General features: G+C 36.9%; 1 protein-coding gene across 7 annotated transcripts in view; it reads left to right on the forward strand.

The window, feature by feature from the left end:
- The window catches only part of MACF1 (microtubule actin crosslinking factor 1), a 255,446-nt gene that overhangs the window by 54,591 nt on the left and 187,513 nt on the right, over window positions 1–13,342 (forward strand). For all 7 annotated transcript variants that reach the window (XM_074305230.1, XM_074305222.1, XM_074305225.1 and 4 more), the window contains 11 exons: window positions 2,018–2,184; window positions 3,167–3,279; window positions 3,390–3,496; window positions 4,139–4,258; window positions 4,390–4,485; window positions 6,978–7,105; window positions 7,197–7,290; window positions 7,416–7,570; window positions 10,292–10,568; window positions 11,693–11,821; window positions 12,878–12,955. In XM_074305230.1, the coding sequence (XP_074161331.1) occupies window positions 2,018–2,184; window positions 3,167–3,279; window positions 3,390–3,496; window positions 4,139–4,258; window positions 4,390–4,485; window positions 6,978–7,105; window positions 7,197–7,290; window positions 7,416–7,570; window positions 10,292–10,568; window positions 11,693–11,821; window positions 12,878–12,955 (1,464 nt within the window). The remainder of the gene's footprint in view (window positions 1–2,017; window positions 2,185–3,166; window positions 3,280–3,389; window positions 3,497–4,138; window positions 4,259–4,389; window positions 4,486–6,977; window positions 7,106–7,196; window positions 7,291–7,415; window positions 7,571–10,291; window positions 10,569–11,692; window positions 11,822–12,877; window positions 12,956–13,342) is intronic.

Raw genomic sequence — 13,342 nt, forward strand, 5'->3', positions numbered from 1 at the left:
TAGAGATCAATTTAGAAGCTTCTACTCAGCCCAAGTAGGGGTGTGTGGGTGTGTGTGGGGGCAGGATCAGAAAGAAGAGGGGGTGGGTAAAGCTAAATGAAATTACTCAGAAGATTTGTACAAAGCTGTTTTTCTAATTCCCCTGACAATCCCAATGACTGTCCCAGCATAGGATGAGTGTTCTTTGTGAGGGAGCAGAACAGCTGCATGTGTTAAATAATCTTGGAAAAAAATATTTTGAGGTATACAGCAAGATAGGAATGCTATGATTTATTCTCTGTTGGAAAATGCCATCAGAAAAGTAGGCTCTGGTTAGAGTAGACCCTGGGATTTGTTATAATGGAAATCAGTGAAAAAAGAAGTTCCTTTTACTTTGAGTCCTTTTACCTCTGTTATCCTCCTGTTTTCAATTATACACAACCACATTTTACCTTCATATCTAGCTAAGTGGCAAAAATTGCAAAGCACTAGTTGTTTCTGCAGAGAGAGATGTTTAGTCACTAAAATGTAGAGATAGGAAAGCTGTCTGCCCTGTTGCTAAGAATGCTATAAATATATCCAAAGAGGCAGATATTCTGTTTATCAGAGCCCATATCCCTGCATAGGATCCATTGAAAGAAAATGGTATGCCAAATGCGTTATCATAAAAAGGAAGTGGAATTTTATTTACTTAAGAGGATTGCTGCCTAGTGAAATACTTTGTTGGTGTTTGGACATGGATGTGCTTTTCCACAGAATGAAACAAACATTGGATGTGAAGCCTAGAGAACTGGATCTGAGTGCCACTTCTAGTGTCCTTGATGTGTAACATTAGGGCAATCACCTCCTATCTCTGTGCCTTAGTTGCTTATCTGTAAAATAAAGAAGAATAATCATTATATTACATATCTCAAGAGTTACCATGGGGAAAGCACTTTGAAAACAGTCAGCACCAATTTAGCAGGGAACTCTTAGGTCTGGGAATGACAATTAATTTATAGATGGTCTGTAACAGTCTTAGAGGATTGCTGAGTGACTCACCTATGATTACCTGGAATGTTCAGAGCAAGATTTAAACCAGGCCTTTCTGAGTCCAAGCCCAGTGAGCGTTATCAAAATGAAGCTGTTCATATTGTGCATAAAACTAAGTGACTATTAATCAATTCATCAACAAGTCATGCTGGATAGAGTAGTGATATACAACAAATTCAAGTAGAAAGACATAAATTAACATAGTATCTGTATTATTGGGTTGTTTGTTTTTTTAAGCTAAATATTTTCCAGTTACATTTTAATCTGATTTAACTGCACTGGGGTGGGTTGATCTGGGAAGAATTGTTAGGGTATTTGATCTCTCTAGTGTAGGAGATACAGAAGAAGCCCTTCATCAGACTAGAAGGGCTCTTAGAAACCTCTAATCCATTTTCCTACCCCATGTAGGACTGACCTCCAGAGCCTTCCTGATAGGGTTGTTTAATCTTTGATCTTAGGCTCATTAGGCAGTCGATCCTGTTGTTGGGGAGCTCCTAGTTATTTATGATGGTTTCTCTTTTAGGGACTTAGATTCTCTGGTTGGGAAACAAAACTAACAAACATGAAACAAAAATGAATAATATAAAACAATATCTAATTAAAAGAGAAATTATGTGGCACAGTTTTAAGTGTTATAGAAGTCCAAAGGAGAGAGAGATCAGTAAAGAAGATTGTATATTTGCAAGAAAGCCTTTCATTTTTCTGCTGTGATTGCCCTACTAGAATTCTCATCTGAAATCCTATCAGTCCTCTTAGCCACAGATCCATCCTTCTATATATCCTATTATCTTTGGCCCCTTTTTCTTCCTGCTTTTTTCTCCTCTTTTCTCCATCCACTGGCCTCTTTCCACTTGTATTTCCTTTTTTCACCTTCTCTGTTCTTCCTTCTTCACCTTTTAAATTTTTCCTTCTTTCTTTGTTCCCAACTGTTGTAGCAAAAGAGTCTTTAAGTGGAGTCTTTCTCCTATTTGAGAAAAATATCATTCTATATCTTATATTTGGGCAGATCTCTGACATCTACATCAGTGGTGAATCAGGAGACATGTCAGCAAAGGAAAAGCTGCTATTGTGGACTCAGAAAGTGACAGCTGGTTACACAGGAATCAAATGCACTAACTTTTCCTCATGCTGGAGTGATGGGAAGATGTTCAATGCACTTATTCACCGATACAGGTATATAAGTGGGAACACCACATTGGGATCTGGGTAGTTTCTTTCTGTCTCTTCTTTGTTTTGTTTTATTTGCTTAGGCACTTGGGATTTAGTGACATACCTAGGGTCACAAAGCTAGTATGTATTAAATATCTGAGACTGGATTTGAACCCAGGTCCTCCTGATTTCTGGGCTGGTCTTCTATCCATTATGCCATCTAGCTGCCCCTTTTGTTGTTATTTTTATAGAAGCTTTGAACTAGAATGGAGTTTAAAGATAGATTATCTAATCTCATTTTACCCCAGTAATATTCTGTGGTATTCCATTTGTGGTATTCTTCACAGTCTCTTCTTGAACATGATAAGACAGCATGCCCCTTTTGAAGCAGCTCATCCTTCCTGTTGGACTGTTCTCTTATTGTTAGTTCACTTGCAAATTAGGAAACATCAGATAAAAAGAGTACTGGATTTGGAGTAGGAGAACCTGTGTTTCAGTCCCAATTTACTACTTACTAAGCTCTCTGACCTTGAGCAAGTCTCTTTACTTATGGAAGATTGTTTTTTCTTATAAAAGAAGAGAGTAGGGTTAGATGATCCCTATAAATCCCTTTCATCTTTAAATTACATAAGCCAAATTCTATCTGCTACAACACCTTTTCTTGGCCTACACTAGGAAACAGGACTCTTGTATACCCTTGAACAGGAGAACTATTGAGCATAATTCTCTCAGGTTCCATAAACATGTGCATATTACCACATTGTTCAGTTCAGGTGTTTTTTCCTGCCCTCTTAAGTCCAAAACCTTAAGATCTATATCATTAGCATGGTAATATGATGTCCCAATGTATAGTTATAAATGGGAGCAGCACTTTTCCAGTTTTTCCTTTTGACCTCCACTCCTTATCCTTCAGTAATTTAGCCTAAAGTGTTTAAAAAGCTTCCTTTGCTGGTTAGAAAGGTTATGTGGAATATCTTTCAGTATTTTCTTTGTTAACATTTTACAGGCCAGACTTGGTGGATATGGAGAGGGTACAGATCCAGAGCAATCGAGAGAATTTGGAACAAGCCTTTGAAGTGGCAGAAAGACTTGGAGTTACCCGATTGTTGGATGCAGAAGGTGAGAGAGATGACAGAACTTGTTTCAAGTTTAGAATGTGGCCCGCATTTCCTTAGCAGGTAACTGCTCCTTTATCCTGACTTAGGAGTCTTGTTTCTCCTCTCATTCAGATGTGGATGTACCCTCCCCAGATGAGAAATCTGTAATCACTTACGTGTCTTCAATTTATGATGCTTTCCCCAAAGTCCCTGAGGGAGGTGAAGGAATTAGTGCTACGGTAAGAATGAATTTGCTCGAGACTTTTTCTAGATGGAAGAAGTTTGGGAGTTATGAGTAAATAGAACCACATTTTGTGAGTAGACACTTTTACATTGTACTTTGACTTTGCCTGCCAATTAGCCTCTTCTTTGGATAGTTCTTTGAGGAGAGATTTACGTTAGAGATTTGAGAGATCATGCCATCATCTTTAGCCTCATCTATTGATATTGTTGGAAGCACAGTGTGGGTTGCAATGTCCTGTCCTTGCTGGGCAATGCTAAGAACCTAGAACATTTCTCCCAACCCATTTCACTGGGATTTGTTTGCTCTGGCTTGAGTTGAGATTGTAATGTTTCTGTTTTAAATGCCTACTTGCTTAGACATGCTATGGGCTTTTTATGATCATGGGATCTAAAGTTGGAAGATCATCTGTTTTATGGGCCTGGGCAGCTGAGTCACAGTCAAGGGCACTTGGGCTTCGACAGTTTCAATTGTAAACCTTTAAAAGTTAACAATTGGTGCCATCATGGTTTCACTGAATTCAGAGAAGAAACAGCGTTACTTGGTGGTAAAGAAGGGATGTTACTGAGAGATTTTTTTTCTCAAGGATTTTTGGAGTACTGCCATTGATGGGCACTTGGTGGTTGTTCCCTTTCAATAGGAGGTGGATTCCAAGTGGCAAGAATACCAGAATCGTGTAGACTCCCTCATTCCCTGGATTAAACAACATACTATGCTGATGTCAGATAAATCATTCCCCCAGAATCCTGTTGAGTTAAAGGTAACACTTGGGGCTGAGATGCCATTTTTACAAAGCAGTCTCAATTAGTGAAGTCCAGTGGGATAACTGCTGACTCCTGGGTAAGCTGAAGTGAAAGACTAGGTCTGAAAGTATTTTGTGTTCTATTTCAGGCACTTTATAACCAGTACATACATTTTAAAGAAACTGAAATTCTTGCCAAGGAGAGAGAAAAAGGAAGAATTGAGGAATTGTACAAATTATTAGAGGTAAGGAAGCTTATTCCTCTGCTGACTATGTCTATGACTGTGCTCTTATTGACTCTTTTCTAGCCTGATTTTTCCATCTTCTTTTTCCAGCATAACATTTATTTATCTAATACTGTCTGCCCTCAGAAAACAGACCTGGTTCTCAATCAGTAAATCAGTAGTCATGTATTAAGTACTTATTGTATGCACACTAGGCATATACCAAGCCCTGGAGATATAAAACATAAAAACAGTCCCTACCTTCAATAAGCCTGCATTCTAATAAGATATACTATATGTCCTGAGATTTATTAATATATCTATATATTCTGATATATCTGTATAGATGGCAGCTAGATGGTATAGGATACTAGGCCTGGAATTAGGAAGACCCATGTTCAAATTCACTAACTGTGGGATCCAGGGCAAGTACTTAATGCTGTTTCCTTCATTTTCCTCATCTGTAAATTGAACTGGAGAAGAAAATGGTACTTCAGTGTCTTTGTCAAATGGGATCATGAAGCGTCAGATGTGACTGAGACACCTGAACAAATCTATATAGACATATCTGTGGATATGATATATAAATATATATCTATATGAAAGACCTACATACTCTAAAATAGAGCTCTAAATGGATAGTGCCTTTTGTTCGGTTGTAAACCTTGAGGGTAGAAACTGTTTTTGTATTTTCTTTGTATTTCCAGAGCTTAGTACATGTCTGGCATGAAGTACTTATTATTGATTGATTAAAGGTCTGTTTGCAAGTCGTCTTCAGAATATAGCCATGGGGCTGAACTCATTCTTTTTCAAAATTCTTCAGTTCAGTTTGGAACCTATCTGTATGTATCTCAAAATACTATCTGACTATATAGAAGGTCACTTTAGAGGAGGTGGTATAAGTAGCTGAGAAGGAATCAAAAAGGCCTTCTGGGAGAAGTAGTATTTGAGGAAAGTCTAAATGGAATCTGGGGAATCTGAGATTCAGAAGCCTGGAGGGACATGATAGCACTGGGGAGAGCCACCAAGACGAGATGGACCACCATGTGTAAGAAACAACACTGGATCATGGAGTATGTGGAGGAGGATGAAATGTAAGTAGATTAGACAAGTAGGAAGGGGCTGGCTGGCAAAGAGTTTTAAATGCAAAACAAATAACTTTATTTCATCCTGGGGATAATAGATATCCACTAGAGTTTAATGGTCGGCTTAGAGGGAAGAGGAAGAAATAAAATGGTCAAACCTGTGCTTTAATAAACCATTTTGGCAGGTGAGTGGAGGATAAATTAAAATATGTACAGACTTAAGTAGAGATACTAATTAGAAGGCTATTACAGTGGTCTAGAAAAGAAGTAATAAAGACCTAAATTGGAGTGGGTTATGAGTGGAGAAAAAGGGATATATATGAGAAATGTTGCAGAGACAGAATTTATGAGATTTGGTTTCTGATTGGGTTTGGGGGTGAGTGGAGAGAGAGGAGTCCAGGGCTACATGAAGTTTTTGAACTTGGTGGATCAAAATAAAGAAGTTCAAATCTTGAGTCTTACAAATGGGAGACCTTTCCGTTAAGGAGAGTTAATCTTTTCCTAAATGTGGAGCATAGTGGGGCTTTTATTAACATTTTGGAATTTAAAGATTTTGAAAATTGGAATAGGAATAGATAAGCATGTATAGATGGACAGGATCTTAAAGATAACATACTGAAACATTTCTCTTTTATAGAGGAGGATACTAAGATTTATAAAGTGACCTGCTAGAATCCATATAAGTGATAAGATACAAAAACAAATATTCGAACCTAGGACTTTTAAACTACAAATTCAGTAGTCTTTCTAGTCTTGTAGGCTATTCAGCATATACCCCTTTTAGAAAATAAGATATGAAGCAGCAGACAAGAATATGAAAAGAATTGTAGCTCTGATAAATTATATTTATCTGCTTTTAGAAGAAATGTATACTTCAGAATTATCTCTTAAAATTGTGAAATCTTGACTGCATGTGTTTTAGCATCATTTGTTCAAAGTAGTCAAAATTGTAGAATGAATGAATGAACCAAGGCAGGAAAAAAAAAACAACTAAGTCTTTGCTGTGATTAGACCATCTCACAGAAGCTTGATGGGTAGCAGTACAAAGTCATTCTACATCTGTAGATAAGAGAGATCTTCCTGTGCTGTCATATGGGAGCTGAAAGTAAGTGAATAAAGTATTCTCCTAAGGATTTTAATGATCAGGTTTGAAATTCTACCTCAGATACTTTTTGCTTGATTATCCTGGTCAAGGCACTTAACTAACAGACTCTAACATCAGTTTTCTATTCTGTAAAGTGGGGATAATATTTACTTTTGTACCTACCTCATTGTGTGGTGACAGGTTTCCTGTGATAGAATGGATGTTAAATTACAGAAGATACATAAGAATATATGTTAATATATACAATTTGTAAACCTTAATATGTTTATGTAAATGTGAATTGTTCTTATTATTCTTATATTCTTTTCTGAATTTGTTTCTAGGTATGGATTGAATTTGGTCGAATTAAGTTGCCTCAAGGCTATCATCCTAATGATGTAGAAGAAGAATGGGGAAAGCTAATCATTGAGATGCTTGAGCGAGAGAAGTTACTGAGGCCAGCGGTAGAAAGGTTGGTTTTATACCCAAAAGTGATCTGACATTTTCCTTCTTGGTAGCCTGGCTGATAGAACTGAAGTCAATATGTTTATATTTTGCTTTAGATTGGAATTGCTGCTACAAATTGCCAACAAAATCCAAAATGGTGCTTTGAGCTGTGAAGAAAAACTGACACTAGCAAGGAACACGCTGCAGGCAGTGAGTTTTTCACAAGTATCCCATTCCTAACTCCCTGTCTTCTCTGATGTCTCTTGAGGTTAAAAAATGGGTCATTCTGGGGGTCCAAAATGGCAGTTATGACTACTCCTTCCTTTCTGCCTTAGGATGCTGCTCACCTGGAATCAGGTCAGCCAGTGCAGTATGAGTCAGATGTCATTATGTACCTTCAAGAATGTGAAGGACTCATCAGGCAATTGCAGGTGGACCTCCAGATCCTTCGGGATGAAAACTACTACCAGCTAGAAGAGTTGGCTTTTAGGTGAGAATGAAAATTCAACTAAGCATGGATTACTAGGGATCCTATTATATGCTAGATCCTGGGATTATAAAGATAAAAATTTTTTTTTCTCAATAGTATTTTTCCCCAAAGTACAAATAAAAATAATTTTCAACATTCATTTTTGGAAGATTTTGCGTTCCACATTTTTTTTCTCCCTCCCTTCTCCCCAAGACACCAAGCTATCTGATATAGGTTATACATGCATAAATCATAAATTCCTCTTAAACATATTTCCATATTTGTCATGAAATGTTGTTGTGCAAGAAATATCCAACAAAAAGAAAGACTACAAGAAAGAAAAAGCAAAAACAAACAAACAAAAAGGTGAAAATAGTATCTTTTGATCCACATTCAGTCTCCATAGTTCTCTTTCTGGATTCAGATAGTTCTTTCCATCACAAGTCTATTGGAATTGTGTTGAATCACCTCCATGTTGAAAAGAACCAAATCCATCATAGTTGATCATCACATAATCTTGCTATTACTGTATGTGTTCTCCTGGTTCTTCTCACTTCACTCAGCATCAGTTCATGTAAGCCTTTGCAGGCTTTTTCTGAAATTACCTGCTCATCATTTCTTATAGAATAATAATATCCATTACATTCAAATACCATAACTTATTCAGCCATTCCCCAACAAGGAGCATCCACTCAGTTTCTAATTTCATGCTACTATAAAAAAAGCTGTTAAAAAACATTTTTGCACATATGGGTCCCTCTTTTCCTCTTTTGTGATCTCTTTGGGATACATACTCAGTAAAGACACTGCTGGACCAAAGAATATAAACAGTTTGATAGCCCTTTGGGCATAGTTCCAAATTTTTTTCCAGAACCGTTGGATCATTTCATAACTTCACCAACAATCCATAAGTGTCCTAGTTTTCCCATATCCCCTCCAACTTTTATCATCATAGAGATGAAAATTAAACAATTTCTTTAAGAAACTGAAGAGAATCAACTTGTGTGCCGATAAATAAATGAGATATAAAATAGATAAGGAATAATTGACAGAGAAAGGAGCACTAATAACTGGGAAAGTCAGGGAGACAGCAGTTGAACTAGGCTTGAAAAGGAAGCCTGGAATTTCATAAAGCATGGCAATTTAGTACAGCTTGGACAAAAGCACAAAGAGGGAGATGGAAGGTCATAGATAGTAACAGTAGGACTGGAAAGGAAGATTGAAACCAGATTGTCATGAGTTTAAGTAGCATGAAGTCATTTGAGGCAAAGAGCAAGGAATATGGTTAGACTTGTTCTCTCAGAATATTATTTTGTTAAGGTAGATATGTGGCTCTTGGAATTAAATGCATGGAGATAATAGTTGAATCCATGAAAACTGCTGAGATCCTTAAAAAAAAGAAGACTGAAAAGAGATAAAAAGGCCCATGCTAGAATCTAGTGAGGGGGGTTGAGGTTAAAAAATGGGTCATTCTGGGGGTCCAAAATGGCAGTTATGACTCCTCCTTCCTTTCTGCCTTAGGATGCTGCTCACCTGGAATCAGGTCAGCCAGTACAATATGAGTCATATGTCATCATGTACTTTCAAGACATCTTATGGTGTTACTCTTCAATTATTTTCTTGGGCTTATTTACTAGCAAACCGAGTAACAGAGCTTGGCCCTTTTTTTGTTTTATGCTATCTAGGAATCCTCAAATGAGACAAACCTTTGGGTTTCTCCTTTCAATTTTAAAGTGAGATTAAAAAGATTTTTTTCTTATTAAAAACCCCATTAAGTAGCAATAGTGCATATACATATATATATATTTATGTATATATGCATGCACACATATTTACACATACATACCTTCACACAAGTGTGTGTATATCTATATGTGTAAAGCAGAAACATGGTGGTCATGAAGGACCTGAGTAAGTAAGGTAACCTGCTCATCTTGTGAAATCAAGGGTCTATACAGTGATTTATTATTGAAGTATTACAAAATTTAGAACTTGAAGGGATATTCGATTTCATTTAATCCAGTTCTCTCTTTTTACTCTTGGGAAAATCTGAGACACAAGAGGAAACGCCTTTTTGGGATCATTCCTTGAACTCTAATATCTTCATAAATAGGTCAATGTTAACTTGATTTGCTTTTAGCATGTTTTTGGTTTGCTATCAGATCAACTCTGAGCTAAATAAAGATTATTAATATCACTACCTTATAATTTTATAATTCTTTTCTAAAACACTTAAATTTTTACAATCAACACAATTCAGAGTTCTATAAAAATTTCTTAAATGGCTGCGGTATGTAAAACTTTTGTCAGTCTATAGAAATGCAAAATTCTTAGCATCAAGGAGTTTACTATTGATTGTTGACTTCTAGGTGGTGCATTGGACAGAGTGCTGGGACGGAGTCAGAAAGACTCATCTTCTTGGGTTCCAATCCAGCCTCCAGATTCAGCCTTACTAGCTATGTTACTTAACCTTGTTTGTCCCAGTTCTATTTCTGTAAAATGAACTGGAAAAGGAAATGGCAAACCATTTCAGTATCCTCTGCCAAGAAAATCCTAAATGGATACGACTGAAAAATGACTTAACTTTAGTTAGTGACTTCACTAAAAATAATCCTATTTTCATAATATCCCAGTAAGATGAATAGGGCAAAGATTTCTAGAAAAAAGTAGGGTTGTATTGAAAAGTTCAGTTTTTTTAACTGAATAATTCTTTATTCACTTGTTCTTCCTCTTTTATTATAGGATTATGCGTCTCCAGGATGAGCTGGTCACCTTGAGGCTAGAGTGCACAAATCTTTACCGAAAAGGACATTTTAATACACTTGAGTTTGTTCAGCCCTCTACTTTAACCACTACCCACCTGAAGACAGACCCTTTAACTAAGGGCACACATCCTCCTTCTACCTCTTGGTTCCGAAAGCCAATGACTCGTGCTGAACTGGTGTCTATCTCTTCATCTGAAGATGAAGGGAGTCTCCGATTTGTTTATGAACTGCTTTCCTGGGTAGAAGAGATGCAGGTAGGTGTATGTGATAGAAATGCTAGGCCAGCAATTCTTCTAAAATCATCCAACCTCTGTTGTGGACATTCTGATGCTTCTTTATTGCTGGAAATCAGATAGTGCCTGTGAAATACCTTCTTTCTTTCCCCTTTCTAGCTTTTCTAAGTCAATCCTTGAGGAATAGAGGACTTGCTCATAGCTACATCCCAGTGTAGATCATTGTATGCCTTTTGAGTTTGCTCCCTTTGAGTAACTATGGTCCAAATGGACACCTTTGGAAGAAGATGCAATTCCTGAGTTAATTAACTTCTTTCAGATTTTTTTCATTGAGAGTTGAAAATGGTTCATGAGTTTCAATGGTGGGTTTAAGACCATAATTTGAATTTCTGGATGTTGCCCCTCTGATCCTGCTCCATTTTTTTGCTGAGCAGTCCCACTCCCAGGAGAGGATACTCTTCACATGCAAATGGATCAGAATCTCCAAGAATAAGCAGTTCTTTCAAAGATTGCTTTATTTCAGTTGGATCCCTGATGCTCTGAGGGAGGTGGGGTCATTATAAATGTTATCTTTATATGTCTGCAGTGGAGCTATGGGTTGTGCGTCAATATCTAATGAAAAGAAACGTCCAAACCAAAATGCTTGAGTTGCATAAGCTAAGTAAGAGGCACTTCCTAGGCTCCACAATCACAATCTGGTTCTCATGTAATCACAACAAATTAGACAAGCTTAAGAGTTGGGTTTCCAAATTAGGAGCCATTCTAACTAGAGGCAAGGGAGTATAACTGTATGGTCTAAGATCTCCTGAGTGCTTCCATGTATTTATCAGCATTCTTATTCTTATGTGAATACTAACTGACCTCTCTGTTCTTTTCTTTAAAAACAAACAAACAAACAAACCACAAAACCCTTATTTAATGAATGTTTCATTGATCTTCTTTTTTATAAAGGTCAAATCCCATCCGGGCTCCCAAACCATCTTCTTTCATAACAATAAAGCACACACTGGGGCTAAACAGTTTACACCTTAGCCTTGTTTGCCAGTATTTGCCTGTTCTGAACCTCTACTCCTGCTTAAAGGAAGGAGGTAGAAGTTTCTCCTAGTCTCTTGAAGTTAGAGTTGGTGTCATGTTTGCTTTTCCAGATGAAATTGGAGCGAGCTGAATGGGGCAGTGACCTACCAAGTGTGGAGCTGCAGCTTGAGACTCAGCAGCACATCCATACCAGTGTAGAAGAACTGGGCTCAAGTGTCAAAGAGGCTAGGATGTACGAGGTAAGCAGTATCCTTGGCATACACTAGAATAGAGAGGTAAGAGGATATTTGTACACTACAGTTCATAGCATGCAGACTTTTGAAGAAGTCATGCATTAAGACAATTGGTATTAAGAAGCATAATGCATAGGGTTTTTTTGGAACCTTCTCAGTGTTGTTCTGTGACTGTGTTCTGTTCAGTTTTGTACTTAACTGAATCATTGCTCAATTAATGATGGTTCCATGTTGTAGATCTGACTTATGTATTATGTTGAATTCTGTCATTGACCAGTGCTATTTTGAATGGGCGTACTCTTTTTTTTTTTTTTTTTTTTTGGAAGAGACAAGATTTTTTTTTCTTCTGGTTATACATGTGGTTATACATGTAACATTTATTTTTTAAAAACATATATCCTTATGAATCATGTTGGTAGAGAAAACTCAGAACAAAAGGGAGAAACTTTAAGAAAAAAAAAAGTGAACATAGTATGCTTTGATTCATAGTCCTCTCTCTGGATGCAGATGGCATTTTCCATTCAAAGTTTATTGGGATTGCCTTGGATCACTGAACTGCTGAGAAGAACCAAGTCTTTCAGTTGATTTTTGCACAATCTTGCTATTACTGTGTTCAATGTATTCCTAGTTCTGTTTATTTCACTTAATATCAGTTCATGTAAATCTTTCCAGGCCTTTCTAAAATGAGCTTGTTCATCATTTTAATAGAATTATAATAATTCATTATTTTTCATATACCATAATTTATTCAGCTATATCCCAATTGATGGACAGCTACTAATTTTCCAGTTCTTTGTCACCACAAAAAGAGCTCCTACATTTTTGCATATGTGGATCTTTTCCCCTCCTTTATGATTTCCTTGGAATACAGACCCAGCAGTGGAATGGGCCTACTCTTAAATGCCATTATGGGCCTTGTTCCTCTCAATGAATGAATTGATCACCATTTTGATTCTTAAGGATTTTGCATAGGAATTTGAAAAGAGAAATCTGATACTTGTAATATTTTAGGAAATTAAATCCATTTTCTACAATGTTTTTGTTTTTGTTCATTCTCATTAGGGCAAAATGTCCCAGAATTTTCGTGCCAGCTATACTGAAACACTTGGGAAATTGGAGACACAGTATTGTAAATTGATGGTGAGTAGTGACTGGATCTTTGTTGGGCTATTGATGGGAGATTCCAGGGTTCAATTGACAGCTGGGTTCACTGACTTCCTGAGAAAGCTGAAAATTTGAGTCATTATATTCAAACACATACACAAATACACATTAAAGGTGGTGTGGATCTTTGAGACTATCCAGCTGTAATGAGACAATGATAAAGTGTCTGACTTGATAAGATCATACAGCTAATAATGTCAGAGCTAGGATTCATAGATTCTTGGAGTTAATGGATGATATTAATTTAGTACAGGACTAAGAAAAGATTTTTGGGCCAATTTACCTTCCTCAAAACTGAGATTGATTCATTAATGAATATTCTTTGGATCTGGTCTTACAACACATTCTGAATTCTAATAGATT

Source organism: Sminthopsis crassicaudata, chromosome 3 (genome assembly GCF_048593235.1).
Source record: "Sminthopsis crassicaudata isolate SCR6 chromosome 3, ASM4859323v1, whole genome shotgun sequence".
Lineage (NCBI taxonomy): Eukaryota > Metazoa > Chordata > Mammalia > Dasyuromorphia > Dasyuridae > Sminthopsis > Sminthopsis crassicaudata.